Raw genomic sequence first — 22,474 nt, 5'->3', positions numbered from 1 at the left:
GTCGATGGTTCCACCGCACGGTGGTGCCATCTGCTGTGTCCACCGTACGGTGGCCACTTTTTCTTTCTTTCTTTTTTTTTTAATTTTTTTTACCGTACGGTCGCCTGTCATACGACCGTACTTTTTTTGACCGTACAGTCGCTATCATACGACCGTGCGATTTTTCCCATTTTTTTTTTTTTCAAGTTGTCTAGAGAGTCTTCGGCTCGAGACCCCTGTCTCTGGAATCGCTCTTCATCCTTCTCGGTTTTCCTCGCCCAAAAGTCTCCTGCTTTTGTCCCGTGCCTCTCGAGTCGCTTGCCCGGCCTCTCGGGTCCACTTCCATCCTCTCGAGTCCCCCTCCGGACTCCCGGGTGTCCTTCCGGCCTCTCGGGTCCCCTATGCGCCTCTCATGGTAGGGTTTCAATTTGAACCTATTGGTGGCAATTTTATTTTCCATGGCCATCCGAAGACTTGGAACCACAAATTCTACAGGGACCATGGTCTCCTTCCCGTACATAAGAAGAAGAAGAATAATAAGGATTTTGAAGATTGTGGTCTTCCACACAGGGTTCCAATCGTTGCCAACATTCTTCGGATTATTTACGTCGCCAGGGTTTGGGGCGTCTCCCTTCCAATATTCTTTGTATTCTGGCAGGTACACCTCTATTGGTTGCTCTGGTTCCTCTACTTCGAGCCTGTAGCTTTGGAACATTTCGTAATCCTCCATTTGCCAATGGAAGAGCCCGTTAGTCGAGCAAACCTCATCTTCAGAACATCCCTCCAATTCTAGCACCCCTTCACTGTTCGGCTCCATCACGTTCTTGCCCTTACTTTCATCGGGACCCCCTTCCCCTTTATTAGAGTCCTCTGAGTCCGAGTCGGAAGAGGCGAGCTCTTCGCCGACATCTTGGGTGTGTAGGTCAATGGTATATTTTCGCCCTCCCTTCTCCATGGAAAGTGTATTTTTCTTCCAATTGTGGTTTACCCTCGCGTTGATCAACCACACTCTCCCCAGGATGGCGTCATAGCCTTTCTTCTTCGAGGGAATAACCACGAAATCTAACAAGAATGGTTGCGTACCAATTGTCACTTGCTGGGCCATCAACAGGCCGAGTGGCTTAATGCCGTGTTGGTCCGCTCCCACCAGGTTGAATGTGGGTGGCCATAGGGTGGGCTTCCCTAGCCGCTTCCATGTTTCTTCTGGTAGTACATTCACCCCAGATCCACCGTCCACAATGGTGTCCTTCAGAATGGTCCCACGGATACCCATTTCTACCACAGCTGGGTGTCTACCACTGCTCACGGCTAGTAACATCGGGTCAGTCGAAGGGCTAACGGAAACCTCCACTTGTGGTGTACTCTTCGAAGCGGTGGCGGGAACCCCTACCTGTGGTGCACTCGACGATGCGGTGCCTTGCACATTGGTGAGGATGGCAGTCCTCAATTGTGGCATAGAGTCTAGAAGGTCTTTTACCTTTATCAGCACCTCTATCTGCAAGATTTGCTCAATGATGTTATTTTCCGCTTCCGTACGGAATGATGTACTCGCCACCTCGTTGTCCCGTCGTTCGGTCGTCATCTCACGTTCAATATTGGCCTTTGCCTCCCGTAATCTCTCCTTCTCCGTACGGGGGTCGGGATAAGTGGCTTTTTTCGTCTGGGCGCGGGTGATCGCCAGTACTTCTTTCTCACCAGTCTTCTCAGCCTTCTCAATGTTGAGGAGATTAACCCCTGCCTGCGGGCAATTTGCGTCCTCATGGTCGCCTGGCCCGCACCAACGGCAGAGGTGCTGAGGGGTGGCTTCCTTCGTGCAATCACGGGCGAAGTGCCCCCACTGATTACAGGCCCTACATTGGATAATTGGCCGGCCCTTGGCGTCATACTGGAGACGGCTTCCGTTATTGTTCGTATTGTTATTATTACCTCTTCCTCGCCTGTTGTTTCGATAGCCGCCAGACGAGGCGTTGTTGCTCGCAGGCTGGGACGTGCCGGCTGACGCAGATGGTTCTGTAAAGAGAACCTGTTGGTTACGGGTCCTCATATTGTACGGACACTCCTTGGTAAGGTGTCCGGCAATCTGGCAAATATCACAAAATGCTTTTTTCGGACAAGACCCCTTGGTGTGTCCGTCGGTACGGCAGTCCGTGCACCATTACTCCCCTTCGTCGCCCTTGCTTGTGCTTCCTTTGGTTGCCTTTATCTCTCTCATCATTCGCTCCATATCTTTCTGGAGAGCCCGTACCTTCCGTTTAGAGTCATCACTGCTATCGCTTTTGTCAGAAGAGGAATCATCCTCCGACGAGGATTTATTTTTCTTCTTCTTGGACATCTTCTGTTCACTTTCTAAATCCATTGCCCTGTTATAGGCGTCGGAATATGAAGAGGGAGGTACTATCTTCATTTTTCGTCTAAGGGATTTCTTTAGACCTTCCACGAACCACCGTTTTTTCAGTCCGTCTGCTGGCTGGTTCTCCATCTTTCCTAGCAGCTCTTTGAGCCGCCGGCTGTAGGTTCGAACAGTCTCGTCCTTTCTCTGTTTCGTGCCGTATATTTCGGCTACGATCTCATTATCGTCTCTTAGGAGACGAAACTCTGCTTGAAATTCCTTCTTCAAGTCTGGCCATGTGCCAATTTTAGCCTTATCCGTATCCGAAAACCAGTCGATGGCTACGCCCCTCAGGGTTGCGGGAAACTGTGTTACCCACTCGTCCTCATCGGTAACACCATTCGCTCCCCAAATTGTTTCACAAGTGCGACAGTGGCGGACAGGGTCTTCTTTCCCATCCCCATGGAACTTTGGAAGTTTTTGTTTTTGTGCCATGCCTTGTCTTTTTACTACTGGTGGCTGTTGTCCTACTCCGGATGGGTCAGATCCTATAAGGGTTGCTTGACCGCCGTGCCCCGGTGTCCCTCCGACACTCCTGGCAGCCCCGGTGTCTTCTCCCTCTCCTGCCTCCTCCCCACTCCTTGGAGTTTTGCTAGCCTCTGGTGTGTGTGGCAAGTCCCTCAACTCCCTCAACTGAGTTTTGGTACACTCTATCCTGCGGCGGGTTTCCGCAAGTAACTCCTCCCGACTCCATGGGTGGCCGCTGGCCTCACCGTCCCCTTCGGAGCGTTCCTCCTCTCTTCGCTTATACCTCTGTCGCCTTTCCGCTTGCTGTTCAAGGATCAAGGTACGTTGGGCTACTGCACGTTCATCTATATATTGTGGCTTATTTTTGTCTTTATTCAGTGTATTGGGCATTAATTCCCAAACCGCTTTCTATATACTTGACATAAAAAGTAGAACACTTTTATTCATTCATAATGTGGAAGACAAGTTTATGCCAACAATATGACATAATTATTACAATAAGTGTTCTTTTATTCCGTCCCGTATGGCTCACGGTTCAAATGCCCCTGACCTGGTGCCATCTCGTTCTGCTTCCCATTCCTCGTACTGTTGCAAAATTTCTTGGCGTCGCTCCTCTCGGGCAATCTCCTCCAGGCGAGCTTGTTGTGCCAACGATGCTTGTGCTAGCAGTCGGGGGAGATGGTTCATCAACCGATTTACCTCCGGACTCACTTCCAACGCTGTCCACACGGCACTTGGTGGGACTTCCGCCTCCGCCGCCTCTCGTCGCACGTAGGTCTGAATGGCTACTTGGAGTAGAATCGAAAATTCTCTCGTCGCAGTGTCTTCTCCTACGTAGAGTTCTGTTTGGGCATCGTCAACCTCCGGGTTCACCTCACCAACGGGTAGGCCCATTGTGTCTGTGCGCCATCCGTGTCTCCGTGTCTCCTGTTCCCGAGTTCGTGTCGGCAACGGCGCCAAATGTTTACCTCACTGGGTAAACAGGAAGAATACAGAAATCGAACAGTAATGCACAATGCAAATACAAAAGAAGTACCAGAATAATCTTGCCATTAATGTCAAAGGATGTTCATATTATATCTGTCATCAATATTACATGTTCTCCAACATCCGGAGGTGGTACAATATATGACTGCCGAAGGAGTGCGACACAACCGTCGCGACTCCAACTACCTACCCGTCGGCTAACTAACTTACCGCCGTAACTCATTATTACCGACGACAACATAAACATAATATAACAACATAACATAATGATTATTCCCGACAACAATCTGCACAACCTGAAAGAACATAAAAGTGTTCCCAACCTTCATGCACAATGAGACACATTTCCTTTGAAATTCCACATCTCCTCCGAGTGTGTCTAATGCCTCCTCTAGTGCTGCACATGAGACACCTTTTCTCCGAAAGTCCATATCTCCTCCGATGTGTCTCATTCCTCTTCCAATGCTATAGAAGCAATCCCTCCTTTGTTGTACAAAGCACCAACCAAATGTGAATAAATAAATACTTTAGCATCTATTGCTAAGACTTGACCATCCAAAAATGTCAAATAATCATTATATTCAAACTCCTGAAAAAGCCTTCAAGCAGAAAAGAATAAATCCACGCCTTCAACCAATTTTGTTTCCACTTCAGAAAACTCCAAAACCTCTAAAAAACCAACTTTAGAAATATGCCTCTCATATTACCACATCACCCAATGTATCTATAGTACCAAACTTTGAAAATAAACTAAGGTTCAATAAAACAATAACGTAAATTATTCAAGCCCCTATTTGTGCAAACAACTGTTGCATGTGAAGCTACCAATTCATTTTTGCATGGCGATGATGAACAATGAAAACCTAATACTACTGGAAAAATTTGCCAATCACTCAAATGAAACAGAAATCTTTCCTCTTGCAAAGCCCCTCCTCCTCTATGCCTAGCAGGACGCCTTCCAAATTCTGTTTACAAAACAATTTATTGATGCTGCACAATGATATTTGGAAACACAGCCCCAATCTACGCCCTTAGAAGATGAAAATAAACCCCAATTCAAAAGAAACTGTTATAATCGCACGTGCTAAAAATCAGAATTTTCTCAGATCACCTTCTATTGAAAAATATGCATTTGATTTGATTTCATATTTTGGACGCATCTTTTCTCTCCATCTTAGATGCCTCACAGCTCAAACAAAACTGTCTGGTTTATTTCCACTACTTGGCACGCACAGCATCTAATGCTTTCCAATGTTTATATTGTGTTGTGATCTGCAGCATGGAACCTCCATTTCCATTGCCAATCTTCTCTCATCATACCACTGTGCAACAAAATTTTCCTAATCGCCTTCTCCAAAAATCTCTGAAATGCATCTTCTACAGATTTCAATGCTTTATATGCCTCCTACTGGTCTTCTTTTTAAATGCCCAACAACACCTCTTCAGCATCTTAATCCAACACACAGGCACAGGCATTTGCAACGCCTGATACCATATAAGAGCGAATAGCTAATAAACTAAACCATCATTGCAGATTAATAACAAAACAGGGAAATAATATTCAATGGATTCAATCGAGTTCATGATACATTGCTGCACATTGGCTGATAAAGCCATTGATTCCCATACAAAACTAAACAACTTGTTCACGGGAACAACTTCCAAGAAACTAACATCTAATTATTTATTAAATCTGATTTTATTCACTAACATTATTTATTTATTAAACTATAAAGCCTATTTAATTAATGTTATACTCCAACAATATTCACTCATCTGACAAAGAAATTGAGCACAATCACATATAATGCAGGAAGTAAGGTGCTATTGGTTGCGAAACCTCTAATGTCAGTGATTTCCAAATATTATTTATTGTTTTAGATGCAATCTTTATAACAAAATGGAACACAAAATATATGATGCAATACTAAATGCAGTTTATAATTTCAACTCACAAGCATCCAAACATAAATGATTTGCAACTAGTATTTATGCAGAAACCAGATGCTAATGATCAATGGTAAGTATAAAATATTAATGCCTACAACAACGTATAGTATTTCCCAGCTAGAGTGTTGCTGCCCAAAATCTAGGAAATTCGCTCTACAATGCTAGTTTAAATCAGTGTGAAAGATGACTATGATTTTGCCCAATTCGCTTATGAAATTTGCATCCAGCAAATAACTAGAAAGTTATGCTACCATATTAACCACACTTACATTAAACTAACACAACATTAATAAAAATCAAACTAACTTTTAGATCATATTATCTAACAGAGTGTTACTTCTTGACCTTTTCACATTTTTGTTTAATTACAAGGAAGTTTAATTTTCTGAGTATTCATGACTCTACTTATCTTTCCACATTTGTGTTTAGTCACAAGACAAGGAGACATGGGGAGGCAAGGTGATCATTAGAAAATCTACTGCTTCTAGATTTTCATCGATAACCTCTTTCCTAATTGACTTTTATGTATTGATGTCTAATACGCCACCCTTGTTTCAATTATTATCAAAATGGGATAAACTTGATTAACTCAAAATATTTTATTTTGATACACAATTTGACTAATAATTCACCCTTGTTTCATAATTATTCACAACGTAGGATGAACTCGATTAACTCAATATCTTTTATTTTCATAAATAATTTGAACTGCTTGCTCTTGTTTGCTATAATTGTATATACTTAATTGGGATATTATATATTTACTTAATTACCTTATTTACTAATATTTTTAGCTTACATTCATTTCTCTATGTTTTCATGCTTTAAGTGTGTCCCAATGAATCATGCGAAAAATGGTCTACAAATTCTTTATTATTCTCTTTCCCATAACGTGTAAGGGTTTTATTGATTGTAATTGGTAATGGTATAATAATTTATAAGGATTCGTCGAGTCAGTAATCAAATATAGCTAAAAAGAAATAATGGTATATTTCCAAAACTGTTTTTTTATTTTACATGTTTAGAACTTTAGAGTGAGGGAAGAGATGTCTTGAGACTGGAGATTTTTTCCTGCAACCTTGTATAGAATAGAGAATGAAAATGATATTATAATAGATGGCGTTTTAATTAGTAAGTATAAGAATAGTAATGAAAACAAACAAGGCCCAGTAATTTATCGAATGATACAGAAGATTCTTTTCATTTTTGAATACAAAGTCGAATGTACAGAAGATTCTTCTCATCTTGTTTAGAAAAAAATGATTTGAGTGGTTATATATTGGTGCATATCTTATTCTAGGTTATTGACCTAGATAAGTTTAGCATTGCTTAAACTTTCCTGACTAACAATAATCATTTCTTTTAAGGTGTGTTGTGATAGAAGACAGCGCTATTGGTCTTGCAGCAGCCAAAGCAGCAGGGATGAAGTGCATAGTGACGAAAAGTGGGTAAGTTCATATTTCGTCCATTTGATTTGACCATTCTAATTTTGACAACAGGCATAATAGAAGTGTATCTAATCATCCTCATTTCATATTCTTTACAAACTCGATGGACCCTACTGTAGCTTTTGAAGCATCATATTCTCCTTTGTTTCTGTCGTCAATTTTCAACTGCCAAAAAATCCAATTTGTAAACTTGGCCAAGAATGCACGGTGAATTGTACTCATTCTTTTTACTGTATGGTTGAATATTTATGCTAGTGATTCCATTTGATCATGATAATCCCTCATAACACAAATCTAAAGAAACAATTCCAAGAGAAACTACATTAGTAATATTGCAATTATAATATATTCAAATAGTATAGTCTTCAATACCAACTAGGAGTTGGCATCTCTGCCAAATAATTTTTTGGGTTCTAGGGTCCCTTATGTACATTTACTAAAAAATTAGTGTCTCTAGATCCAACTTAATGCTTTATAAGGAGTTTTGAGGCAACTGAAATTACAAGTTGGAATAGACAATTCAGCATGCATACCATTGCAAGAAATATTAAAAGAGTTAAAGATGAATAATTATCTAATCAATAATTGGCTTACAATATTGGGTAGTTGTAATCATTATGTAGGTAACATGTTTTAAATTTGTTCTGCCTTGTTATGTTGGATTTTATGTCATATTTGATTTTGCATAGTTACTTGGATATTTGGGGGGTAAGGGCACAAGTATAGGGATAGGAATAGGGATACCTTTTTGAATTAGAGTAGGACAGTAGTGAATAAGGATATGTTTATAGTATAGAAATACAGTTACAAGAGGTCCTTCTGCTGGAGTCTTTTTAGTAACTATTTTTGTAATTAGGTATAAGTGGTATAAAGAAAATATAAATATATATATATATAGAATTTGATGATGAATCATGGAATGTAATCCAATGTCTATAAAACATATTTTTTCAAAATGCTTTTTACTCAGTCTTATAAACTGTGAAAATCTAATGTTCATTATGTAAATACTTGACAAAGAATAACTATAAATTTGTTAAAAAGTATTGTAAATATATTTGAAAGGGGTTAGACTAAAACATCCTATTAATTAAAAAAATATGTATATAAGATACTGTTAGCAAGAAATTCAGGGACACAGACCAAAGTTCTGAGTTCTAGTGACTTTCTAGTGTTGTAGTCTTTATATTCCAGACTTGGTCTTATTGAGGGAACAGGGAATGAGATCCAGAGGGAAGATTAGCTATTTACTAGAACAAGAACATACACAACACAATATATTAGGACTCAAATATATTTGTATTATTTGTATTCATTTAATACATCATACATATCCTTATAACTCTATATATATACATGCATAGCATATACATTCCTTTCATGCCTCTTTGTATAGTTCTTTATATTAACCTTATATTCACCTTGCTACTGGTGAATGTATCTTCTAATATATTTATATCTACAATAATATATTTATATCTACAAAATGGAATGTGACCCTTACAAAGTATCCCTAGCCTACATGCTATGTTCCAACTCTCATGCTCCACGGGCTTGATACTGCAAGATCTTTGGATGTCTATTTGTTGTCCATTTCATGACAACATCATCCCCTCTTCAAAACCTTGACTTGTCCTTGTTGATGCGTGTTTTGTGACACCCTACAACCCATAATAAAATACCAAGTATTCCGTCCTCTATTGAACAAGGAAACCTCAAATTCTAAACAATGTGATCTATTAAGGCTACCCAAGGTTTATAAATGTGATATCTAAAGTATTCCGTCCTCTATTGAACAAGGAAACCTCAAATTCTAAACAATGTGATCTATTAAGGCTACCCAAGGTTTATAAATGTGATATCTAAACAATGCAATTGATTGACTCAATGAATGATGTGATTCTGTGTTTTCAGAAAGGGACTTATGCTTTTCACTTCTACAAAGCAACTAGAACTTGAATGCTAAACTGATTCAAACTTCAAATAAAAGACAAAAGGGATAAGGGTTAGAGAATCTAATCTAGATCTAAGGACAATTATGATAATGGATAGTGCTTAGATAGACAAATTCCCTATGGAACAACTTTCTACTTAACCAGAGATAGCTCACAATGCCATAGAAAGAGTGCAATCTTCTAAGGATAGTGAAAGACTTTCATATTGTAAACATTCATCCAAATACCTAGTGCTGGAGGAATCCAAATGAACATCCACAATCAAACTATTGCCAAAATGAGGTTTTGACTAACCATACACTACAATCTGAAATGAATAAACTACTAATGGTATGTACCCAGGAATTTTATCAAATATCTTCACATTTCTCCATCAAAATCAATAAATCTCAACTTAAACTTGAGAAGTAGAAACAATGCAAAATGTCGAAACAATACACAAAGATCCACCATATCTTCAATGAAAATCATGTATTTATTCCATCATAGTCTTGGCAACAATTTTTGATCTCCTCCTCCACCTACTACTTCTATTAACTATTACTTAACTATTCTATTATTCTATATTATTAACCTTTACAAATGAAAAGGCCAAGCCTTATATAGACTTTCGAGTTACAAAATGAAGCATCCGGATTGATTCTAAATCAACAGCCAAGATAATTCAAAGAAACCCTAAGTGAAGTTGGTTACAACTACCACCTTCTACATTTAATATCCTCCAATGAGAAAATTGCAAGTCCATAAACGCACATCCTTTTAGGAAAAGGACCAATGAGAATTAACATAGCCTTAATGGCACAAATTACAAGGAGTAGATGATGACATTTCATTTAGTGCATCCACATGTCCACGTGTTCTCCTTTGGATGAGTCAAGTTCAATGAATCTAGACATGTTGACCTTGATGTGTTTGATTTGTTGGAAATGAGTGGGTAACACCTTGGCTTCCACATTTCTCGAAGTGTTCTTTCTTTGCATCTAGCTCTTTGTTTCAACTCCACTTCTATTTCATCATGAAGAAGTTTCATCTTTCATATCTCTTGATACTCAAGATATATCTCCACTGGATGAGTTTCTAAGATTGATTAGCTCTTCTGAAACTTCACGAGGCTTTCCTTACGTTTCATCTATTTTGCACTTCCATCTTCATCTTCATGACAATCCTTCGTGATGTCTTGGATACGTTTGAGCTTGACCTCTCCATGTTGCTTTCCTTCAACATAGAGTAATGTTCTTGAAAAGCTCCCTCTTTGTCATCATCTGAATTCCATACGTTTGTCTTCCTACGCCTTGTTGAGTCCTTTTCATCTACTTCCTTACATTAATCCTTGCAACCATTCCTGCTTTTGTTCATAACAAGAACACCTTTTCCTCCGTTGCTTTTGTTCGTAACAACAGCACCTTTTCCTCCATTGCTTGACGTTGAATCTTGATTTTCCATGTGGAAAATGGCACAATCTGCTGTTGAATTCGCTAACTTCTGCTCCTTATTCACTCTTGAATTGTTTTGCTTGATGTGAAAAGTATTTGCTTTAATCCCTCTTTAATCTGCACTCCATATCTGCTGTTGAATTCGCTAACTTCTGCTCCTTATTCACTCTTGAATTGTTTTGCTTCATGTGAAAAGTATTTGCTTTTAATCCCTCTTTAATATGCACTCCATATAGTACTTGCACTCTTGATAAGGAGGTCGGGTTGGTCTTATATTTTATTTTATTTCCCTCCAAAATGTTTCAAATGATTTTCAATCCTAAACAAATCAGCCAAGATGAGATGGTTTTCAATTTAGGAATTCGATTTTGCATTTCAATTTTAAATTTTCATATCTCAAACAAGGATTTTAACAAAACAAATTATTTTTCCGCAATCCATGATAGCTGTTGTTCTTACTTCTGGTTTTGATTGTGTGAAAACACGGATCACACGAATCACACTCTGTGATCCATCATCAGGATTTTAACATTTCAACTTTAGATTTAACATTTCAAGCTTGAATTCCACATTTCAACTTAGGAATGGAAAATCAACCTATTTTATCCAAGGATATTTCTTTCTAGTCAAGGTCGGAAATTTGACCTTGACAGGGAATTTTCCTTGTCTTGATCGTACCTTTTGGACTCTTACTTATGAATTGAAAAGTTCCCTCCCGAACTGACAAGACATTACTAGCATCCCCAATCCCCAATTGCTAGGAGACTAAAACTACTACCAAGCTAAGCAAAACTAAGCCAAAACAACTAACCTAACAAACAAAAAAGAGGGGTTCCCCATTTGCAATGGAGTGTGTGTGTTTACCTTGTTGCGCCAGAAGGATGTCCTTGTATATGTCTTGAAGGCTCTCAAAATTGTTATCCCACTACTACTTCTCCAACTGAAGCTGGTTGACGTGAATTTGGAGCTGCAATAGTTGATTTTCTGCTTACGGAACCGTGGTGGGTATTTGAATGTTCCCCGCAATAGTTGTTTTTCTGCTTACGGAACCGTGGTGGGAATTTGAATGTTCTCCGCAATAGTTGTTTTTCTGCTTACGGAACCGTGGTGGGTATTTGAATGTTATGGGAGAAATGTTGTGCCTCCTGCAGAATCCCGGTAATATGAGCCAAACTTAGATGACAAACTCTCTCAACTGATGAAACCAATTCCGAGTTTTATCCCTTTGCTAATGTAAATGTTGATACTGGTCATGCAATTCTTCAATGCCTACCTGGTCATGGCCATCCAGGTCTTTCAGTGCATCGTAACTAGAGATCTTTGGATATTAGCTTAAGTGCCCATCTGAGCTTCTGTTGGGGCGACGACATTTGGCCATTGCAAGCAAAATTGGTATAAACTATTGACATCCCCCTCTGTATTCTTTATTGTATTGATGTGGTTTTCTAGTGCAAAGCGGGCAACTGCACAATTCTTCCTTTCTTCATCCGTTTTTGCCATTTCAAGCAAAATTGGTATAAATTATTTGGCCATTGCAAGCAAAATTGATATAAACTATTGAGAGAGTGTGTATTGTTGCTGTGGAAGTGGCAATGGAAGGTGAATAAATCATGGCTTACCATTGGAAAGAGAGGTTTCATGAAGAAAATTGGTCGCCTGAGCATTCGACATCAATCCAATCTTTGATGTTGCAGATATATATCCTTACCTGGCAGATATGGAGGAAATTCAAGACTCTGGACTCAACGATTTCATGGAATTTCTTTGCCACCTTCCAGGATGCTTGTCCTGCTAAAATTAAAAGTTGAGCTCTAAAATTATTGGAACACAAATAGGAATAGGAAAGTTGTTGCAAGATACTTTTAACTTGCATATTTGTGAAAAAATAATCAATTTGAGTATGCAGAGATTAGCAGTTGATTTCTCTGGATTTGTTATATTTGCTGCCGGTAAGAAAATGAATTGTTATCCTTTTTTCATTTCTCCTCACAGTCCATACTGTTATATTTTCTTTGTGAAGACAACCTCATTACAGAAGAGAAAACAACAAAGAAAAATTTACATCAGTTTAATAAAAGAAGAGACACTGACCCACATGAAGCTTTCTTCAAAGACTGATGAATCTCCTCACAGTTAGGAGACTTAAATTTCATTTCTCAATTGGTTATAGCACTCAACTTTATTGACAATAGCAATGACATCAGTGAATGATGTTAAGCGGAAATTATATCGGATTCATATCTTGCATCATGCACATCTCAGCTAGGAGAACATGTGCCTTCAAGATGTGTAGGCCAGGAAGTTAAATGTTTGAACTCATATCCACATCCAGTAAATAGGCTTAAAACAATGAATGTAGTTTTAGAGCATCCAGGGTGTACAGTGGATTAGAGGTCTTGAGATACCAACTACGGGCATTGCTCAGACATAGTCCTAGATTACTAACTTTTAATCTAATGAAAGTAGACTTCGAAAATTTGTATTTTACTTGGGAGTGAGATTTATTTCACTTGGGAGTGAGATTTATTTCAAACTTATCACATGAATGTATACCAAGAATCTATTTCAAGGAAAAATCATACCATGCCCTTAAAATATTACTTGAATGAAAGCAGGACAAATAAAGAGTCCAGAAACAACATTAAATCCCAGCAGAAAATATGATGCATCTGGGTAAAGCAACATTTTATATACAGGGGAAATGGTACAAGAGTACATGTATTATAATAAATACTGAATCAGAACACAAAGCACAATAGAGGCAACCATATGAATGTTCAATGGAAACAATCAGATGACACCATGATACATCTAAGATGTCATCCGAAGCCAGGAAAATAGCCTTTACTACTTAATTCCAATTTGCATCAATAAAGTGATAGTTGAAATCTAAGCACACGAGTGGGACTGCTCTGTATGAACATCGAGCACATAATTTGAAAGAGGATTAAAATAATATTTTAAAGAAACAAGTGGAAACATTGCTTTTAAGGTTAATATAGCTTTGGTCATGGGGAGAACCCAACATTATCAGCATATGAAGATCTTTGCTGTTACAATCCCTGCCAAATGAAATAAACATGCCAAACAGTATCAAAAATTGAGTTGATTTATGTTACAGATTAATGCTGAAATATAACCCTTGTTATAAACCTATATATATAAAGACAGTTGCAATTACAAACTCTAGTGAAATCCCTGTCTGCATTAATTATAAACTGAAATATAAATATGCTTAAGTATTAACAATACACAGATTCGGGCTTGTGGATTTACAACGGCCAACAACATTTTCTGATTAGTTTTCTCTCTCTTATTTGATACATTATGATAAACTTTATGGACTTCACACCTGCAGTCTGAATTGCATCTGCAAACAGTAAAGTGCTTATGATTTTAAATGAGAGATTAGAAAATGTATATTTACAAACACCTGTGCAAGCATTACATTGAAAATGTGCTTATGGAATTTGTATCATGCTAGGATTTCCAAGATATCAAATGTACCATCTATTTGACCATCACAACTATACAACCGTTCAGGAATAAAGTTACGACAACATGTTACTACGATCATAGATGCATAGATACCATACTATTTAATGCAAAATAAATGCAATGGAGTCTGAAATTTCATAACAGAATAAAGCTTTGTAACTGTGATCAATGTGTGATACAAATCAATATGAGCAGAAAACCTTCGGAAACAAACATCTCAAACTGACATTTATTTGTCAGATCTTCTTTCTTTATGCAATTTGTGTCAATCCCATCACAATCCAGGTTATTAAGAGAGAACACCTACAAAAGCAACGGGTAAAGCATTAACGAAAAGGTGTAGCGGTTTCTTTCTATTCATTTGTAAACAAACATTCCATCACATCGTTAAGAATGGATGAATTTTTCTCAAATTTTATTTTATTTTCTTGTACCATCATATAGCGGCGTAACCATCACACCATTGTCCTATTAAGGGAGTATCACAAACAAAAAAATTAGGGGTTTTCTCAACAAGCACAAAACTATAATAGTTTACAGCCGCTCTTAATTTCTTATTAATTTTTCCAAATTTATACATACATGTAAATTAATTTCAATATGAAAAAATAATCTTTGTATATTTTCTATAGACATATTGAAAGAAATCAAACAAAAAAGGTCAATCATACATTTTAAAATATTAAAATAATTTAAGTGTCTGATATGTTTGAACACTTTTCAGTACTTGAGGCATCTCCACCATCACTTTGTTTGGAAGAAGATCAGAAAGCTGCTTCTATATGTTCTGTAGTATTCCAAAATAAATATATATATATATATATAACACCCTACATTATCAAACCAATTGATGACACCTATTGAATCAATTACAGCAGCAAGGGCAGCAACACAGCTCCAAGCAAGCTCATTTTCCCCGCCTTGGTAGCCCATGTTGAGTTTTCACCACCGGTAGGAGCGGGGGCCATGCTGGGTGTTCTGCCTCCAATAATATTGGGGGTAATTGGGGGACTGATGATAGAGCTTATTGAAGGCGTAGGAACAAAGGATGCAAGAGACCCCAAAATGTATAACAATATTAGTGAATTGAAAACCTGATAAGGAGAAGATCCAAGTCCAAAAACGAAGTCTGAAGGAAAAGATTTCTTGCCAATTCAGGTTTGGCTATGACTATCTCCTCTCACTGAAAGAATTCTTGCAAAGCAAACCACAAACCGAGTGCATAGAATCTCCTACCACTCGCTGAACCTGTATGCAAAATGTGGAAGCCTAGACAAGGCACGTGAATTGTTTTAAGAATGCCACCTGCCGCACTATGCCACCTTTTTGGTGCTATTGATAAAAAATAATAGGAAATTTGCAAAAGCCATCATCGTAAACATAGGAACATATGAAAAAAAATCATCCTAACTTTTGAAACTGATTTGCCAGAATTTTTTTTCCTCTACTTTCTAATAGAAAAATTAAAAAGCCATGCTCAAAAATTTGAGCTTCCAATCAGGGAAAAGGAAAAACCAGAAAGAAGAAAAAAAATTTTAAAAAATGAAAAATGTGACTGGCATCTGCATTTCTTCTTTGATGACACGATTTCCAACCTGCAAACTAATTGCAAAAAGCGAAGTGAAAACAATAGTCTCCACTTTATAAAGCAAGGACTAATAACTATTGGACGCTGTCCAAGGAGGGGCAAAACTGGCCCATGAGACTATTGGAAGCTGAAGTCTTGAATGAATAAAAAGTAAAGAGTAATTGAAAGCCATGGAATATAAATACAAGATTGAAGGAAACATCAAATTACTTCCTGTAATGTCCTGTACTTTGGTGTAAGGGTTTTTGCATTTATCTAAGTATCTATTCTTATTCATCCTCGAACACTTAGAAATACGTAATCATTTTGATGTAATCTTGTCTCTAGCCAATCAAAGCTCCCTTCAGAATTCGGAGTCAATGTTGACAAATGTCAATAACTTTATTATATCATATTAGTAAATTGTAAATTGATAATCCAATTCCTTGGATTTGGAAACAAAATTTTGTCAGCCAAATAGCAAATTTACACATTCTAGGACCAGCCAAGGCATATCCTTTTCTCAATACTCGCGAATAAAAGTGATTACACATTTAGCAGGGTAATATAATCCATAAACATCTAATCAATTGTTTAGTTCCCAAAATAATTTTTTCTTAACAGAAACTTGAATCTTAATGAAGTGATATTATACTTAGAATAGTATTTCTATTGTAAATAATAATAAGCACCCATTAATGACTTATTAAATTTATTTATTTTTATATTATTTGCAATAATAATCTGATTTTTGCTATTGTTTTTAATAAAAATTCTTATCATTTTTTTATACTAGAGTTTTTGTTTTTATGTTCTCTTAATATAGATTTCTATAATGGTGTAGGTATACAGCTGAAGAAGAATTTGATAAAGCAGATGCAATTTTCGATTATATTGGTGATCCTCCAAATGTACAATTTGACTTGGAATTTTGTAAAAAATTATTAGAGAAACAATATGTGAGTTAGTAAATTTGTTAAAACAAAATGGTTATATCCATTTATATGTATTTATTAATGTTCTTCAATTTAATAAAATCAATAATTTGTCTGATTTCTTAAATAAACTTTATATAAAATGGTAAGATTTATGCATTGATTTTTCTACTGATTTGAAAGAAAATGCTAAATTTTCAAGTACATATTGTTTCTTATTCTATAATATATACCTCATTAACAATATTTTTATGAAATACTATAAAATACATTGACAAGTGAAAATTTATAAATATGCTTTAATTCCTATGAACTAAGTAATTGTATTTTATGACAAAAAATTTATTTAGTAATAATTTAAATAAACTTAATATAAATGATCCCTACAAACTAGCAACATGAATGATTAAAAAAACAACTATATGTTTTTTTACATCAAAATACATGAGGATTAGATAGGCTCTTCTTTTTTTTTTTTTGGCTCTTTAAAAGGCCGAAACCATACATCAATACATCAATGAATGTAGAATTTTTCATAAATTTCTTATATATTAGCTAAAATAATATACTTTAATGCATCAAATAAATAACCATTTTATGCAAGAATGGATTGCTAGGATACAAGAGGCTAACTACCTATACTATTAGGAGGTTTGTAAGTTTTAAATTAGAATGGTTTAAAATGAAAGTTTGATTCAAAAGTTACATTAGAGACATTAGATTACTTCTTGTCATATTACCATTAGTATCTACAACACAAGCATAGTTTTCAGTAAATATGAGTTATAGTCTTGTAATAACGAATGGACATGCCAATGTGTTCCAACAATTCTTCTTTCTCCTTTCTACCAAAAGCTAATTGTCTTCCTTATCTTCCTTGAAAAAAGAACGTTTGATGAGAAATTGCATTTCCTTTCTCTTCAATGTTTGCTTATTTTCTAAAGGAATCAATGAATTTGTCTTCAAGTCTATCTTTATCACAATGTAATCCCCAAGAAACCACTTAACAAATTGCAAATGTTATAAATCAAGAATGATAAAGGTCATCTTTAGATGTTAACATGTTTCCCTTAAGACTCGGTGACCTAACATGGAGGCTATGAGAACATTGAAATAAATAGATATCATAATGAAAGCAAAGATTAGAGAAGCATTAATTTAATACTTTTGAATCATGGGGAAAGGCCACTTAGCACTCATACAAGTGTTGTCTTCACTTCGTCATCTTATCAACATTGATGGGAAACAATGATGCATAGGTTATGTATAGATAATATCTTCAAGAGATGGCTAACATGGCCAAGTCACTAGCCAAAGCCGTTTGATACTAGACCACCTTTTGGGGAGCCACACTAGATATAGTGGTTTAGGATTTTGCATCTTGATTACCAAACCATCTAGTAGCTTATTTCACTTATTAACAACAATGGCTTCACTTTGTATAAATGCGGCAATCATTTAAATTATTTCACTTAAACTATTGGTTGTAATTCAATTAGGGAAACCTTCCTTAATGTGCTAATAGTCTTTTGTGAATTGTTTTCTACCAATACTATATTGATACATATGAGAGTAAAAAAAATTAAACCTTCTACCAATCCCCCAAGGATTCGACTCAATAGACAAAGAAAAAGCCCTAGTTAAATTTCCTTTAGTCATTCAAGATTTTTCGAACCCCAAAATAGCTTAGACTTCCCTTTAGAGGCTTCATTGTTGTTCCATTTAGGGGTGGTTCCCATTTAGGTCCTCTAAAGATAATTTTGTTGCTAGCACTTTTTTTTATGGTAACTTTGAATATATGTAATCTTATTGCTAATTGATTGTCTTTGATCATCCAACATAATAGGATGATAATTGTTGGAACTATGATGGCCACTTTGCTTCTTGTTATTGGATGAGAGTGTGTCATGTTCTAGAAGGGCCTTTAGTTTCTTTACCTTTATAATAACCATATGATCAAGGCATAAGCACACACCTATAGTTGTTGTAAACTATATTTAGGATGAGAGGGAAAAAAGAGGGTAGTTCCAACGAGAGCACTTTTACCCACATGTGGTGTTGACATGCACAATATATTCCACTTCAAACTTGTGTTGCAAATTACACCCAGTGCATTTATGACACCTTACATATTGAATATGGTGCATTTATGAAAAATTCAAGATCGGGATTTTATAATTTTGACTTCATGGATTGCAAAGATCAATCATAAGCAACGTGTGGTTCAAATTTGGGATCAATTTGGCTAGACAAAAGTGTGGTGTATAGATGTCTATGTGGTGTGCAAATGTCTTGAAAAGATTCCAGATTCAAACAAGTATAGTCCAAATTAGAACCCTTTCATTGTGTCCCTTCACACAAACGTGTCCAAAACAACTATTCTCACCCGTTCCAAGCAACAAAATCCACTTTTCTCTCTCATTCTCATTCTCTGGTCATTTGATCTCTCACGCTCTCAGTCTTCCTCTCATGTAGCAAATCTTTGTCAAAATTTGTCCACGATCTTGCAATAGCCAAGACTTCTCTTGTTTACAATCATGCTCGTTATCTCAAGAGAGGGGCCATAGTTGTATAATTCTCTCTTATCTCTCATCTTATCTAGCAATCTTATTTGTTAATCTCTTGCATATCTAGTTATCTATTTGCATTCAATCATTTATCATTTAATCTTTAGTAATAAGGGTTGTCGTCTATAATGGGGATTGTTTCTGTTACACAATATTTTTATCCAATCAATCTATCTAGTTGTTTGTGGAGGTGGAAGAACTGAAACGTGTTGCAAGTATGTGTTGTTGTGGTTTCCATTGATGTCAAACTTGTTGTTCTGGATTGGTCTTGAATGTTTGTCATGCAGAGTTGTTTTGTTGTGTTGCTGGCTTTGCAATTATTCTATTGGTTGTTCCAGAATTGCTTGGGTTCAGAATCTATTGTTGGTGTTGAGTGTTGTTGTTATCTTCATTGGATATAGTTTCGGTATTATAGATATGATGGTTTTGTGGTCCGAAAAATCTTTGTATTCTATGGGTGTTGTGGCATTGATTGTTGTTGGTTGTAAGATTCTATGTTAAACATATCCTTAGGTCTGGATATGATTTGTGGAAGTGTGTTTGATAAGTTATGGGTCTCACCGTAGCACGTGGAGATCTCGATTTGAGTTATTTGCATCGGAGAGTATGTTGTTGATCAATAATTGTTTATATGGATTTGTAGTGTGTGGACATGTTGGTTATGTTCCAGTGATTGCGGACCGGTGAATTGATCTTTGGAAGTTGTGTTTTGATCCCCTCTTTCTCCTAGAGGTGATCAGTGTGTGTATTTTTGGTTTGGAAAGTGTATTTTGATTCAAGTCGACTTGGTTTAAGCATTGATGATCTATCTTGTATATAAGGGTGTGTATGATTGAGTTGTGTAGAGAGTCAAGGAAGGAAAGTGTGTAGATGTGATGATAATCAGTGAATTTCAGTAAAGAGTAGAAGAAGAGTTGTGTTCGAATGATGTGTAAGTTGTGTTGAGACTGTGGCAAAGATTTCAAATAGAGTGTTAGCAGTTGAGATCAGAGGTGTGTGTGTTGATGTTGGTTGCTTGATGCAAAGTTCAAGGACAACTTCATGATCAAGAGATCCTTCTTTTCATATTATTTTTGTATCTTGCCCTGAGTGCAATTAGCTTTAGGTTTTGCATGGCCTCTTTGTATCTTGCCCTATGAGCAGTTAACCTCGGTGTGCAAGTTTGGAGCAGTTAGCTCTTTTCTTAGTAATTTGATATACATAGTGGATATATTTTGTGGGCAGGTGCTCACCATGGTTTTTTCTTGTTTGGGTTTTCCACGTATAAATCTTGGTGTTCATGTGTTGGATGTGTGTTGAAGTTTAATTGTTTACATGTTGCATTTAATTTATGTTTTGGACTGATTCACCCCCCCCTCAACCCCCCCACTCATTCCTGCCTTGGGTTCAACAATTGGTATCAATACAAGGTTCCTTTTGAATAAGCTTAACTGCTTGAGGTAGATCTAGTATGGCATGGGACGTGCATTACAAAGTTTCTATCTTTGATGGTACAATTTTTTTGTACTGGAAGGAGAGAATGGAGTCGCATTTGGAGACATTGCAAAATAGAATTTGGGAGATAATTCAGAATGAATATACAGCTCCGAAGGGTGGTGCTCACATTGCAAATGAGATAAAATTGAAGGAGACTAATGCGAAGGCTAGAGCTATATTTTTTAGTTGTATAAGTGATTTAGTGTTTGGGAGAGTAAAAGGATTTAAGGAAGCAAAAAATGTATGGGAAAAGTAGTGTTTGGCATATGAAGGAGTGTTGGTGTAAATAAATATTCATTATGGATATTATTACACTTAAGTTAACTTAGGATAATGCATCTCTTCGTAGTTTGGATTTGAGACACTTAGGGAAATGTGCACATAGGGATAGAGCTTGTAGGAGAAATTCTACCTTTTGTGGTCTTATTTTGTTGTTACACTCCACATTCGGTGGGTCATCCACCTCTTGTGGAATATTATATTATTTCTCTTACCTACCCCTAGTATTTCTTACCTACCCTTGTTTCTCATTGAGCCACATGTCATGATTGTGTGCTTGTACATCCATATGGCCTTGCCTATATTCATTGTATTGGTGAATCCAGTTGATCATTTTCATATTGATGAAAATACAGTTTGTTCTTGTCATTCTTTTGTTTCTATTTTTATACTTTTCATTGTGCCCTTGATCTTGGCAAAATCTCACATGGTCTCTCTAGCCATTGGGGCTTCATTGATTGGTTTTTGGAGACAACATGGAAGGCTTCTATTTTCGGATCTAAGGAATTGCGCTTTTTGGAGGCATCTTGGAGCGTTTTCGACCTCACCATTGCGTCCGAGAGGCCATTTCCATAAAAATCGAGTATAAATTCGACCTATTTTGGCGAAAATCGATTTTTGGGTGTGGAGGAAATTTTCTATCCAATTCGTTCGGTACGGTACGGAATTTTCGGATTTTTTTGAAAATTATTTTGCAGTTTGAAATTTTTTTTTGAAAAAAATAAATAATAATAATCTTTTTTGGGATTCGTACCTTCTACCTAGTCAGCTTTTGCCCAGTCAGTGGCGCACAGTTAGCGCCCAGTCAGCAGCACCCAGTCAACGCCCAGTCAGCATTTTCTTTGGAAATTTTTAGACCCCTCTCCGTTGAGCAGTTTGGATTTTTGGGTCAACTTTGAAGGCCCATAACTTGCTCAATTTTGCCCCTTTTTGGGTGCAATTTTTTTTTGATTTGGGCTAATTTTTTGTACTCTTCGCAGTGGTGTAGTTATTTTCTGATTTTGGTGCAAAGGTTTTTCATAATTTTCATATTCTCTCTCAGCTGTACCTGTCCAATCCTCAATTCTGCAACTTCAAAGGCCTCGTTTGAACTCATACGACCTCCTTTTCAAGTGTCGTTTTTTTTTTAAGTGTATGTTTTTTCATCTACTTTCATAATCTATGATCAGATTTTAGAGATTTTAAGTAGAAATTGTACTTTCAGATATTGGTCTTATTTGGCCTATTTGGTACTTGTAAATTGCTTGGATCTTAGTTTAGATCTCTTGCATTATTAGTTTGAGTCTCTTTTGGCCTTATTGAGGCAGTTGTAAAATTGAAATCAGAAGTCCACTTTGCCATTTTTTGCAAGTGGCCCATTGTACATGCACTAATTATAAAGTGTCAAATCGTCACTTTTGGAGGGGTTCTTTGATTGAGTGAATTTGGGGGGGTGTCTTGTGTAATTGTGTCTCTCTTTCCTTGTTCTCTTTCATTTTTGTTACAATGAGTCCTCATAAATTTCCACCTTTAACTCCACATAATTATGCATCATGGAAAATTA

The 22,474-nt window shown here is 36.8% G+C and overlaps 1 protein-coding gene across 3 annotated transcripts in view; it reads left to right on the top strand.

Annotated features, from left to right (window-relative positions):
* LOC131029893 (CBBY-like protein) overlaps positions 1 to 16,770 on the top strand; it is a 184,908-nt gene extending 168,138 nt beyond the window's left edge. For all 3 annotated transcript variants that reach the window (XM_057960555.2, XM_057960553.2, XM_057960554.2), the window contains 2 exons: positions 7,141 to 7,221; positions 16,519 to 16,770. In XM_057960555.2, coding sequence (XP_057816538.2) covers positions 7,141 to 7,221; positions 16,519 to 16,530 — 93 coding nt within the window. In that variant the 3' untranslated portion in view covers positions 16,531 to 16,770. The remainder of the gene's footprint in view (positions 1 to 7,140; positions 7,222 to 16,518) is intronic.
* The last annotated feature ends 5,704 nt before the right edge of the window (positions 16,771 to 22,474 follow it).

The sequence above is a fragment of the Cryptomeria japonica genome, chromosome 3 (assembly GCF_030272615.1).
Source record: "Cryptomeria japonica chromosome 3, Sugi_1.0, whole genome shotgun sequence".
NCBI lineage: Eukaryota > Viridiplantae > Streptophyta > Pinopsida > Cupressales > Cupressaceae > Cryptomeria > Cryptomeria japonica.
This window is presented reverse-complemented; position numbering and strand designations above follow the sequence as displayed.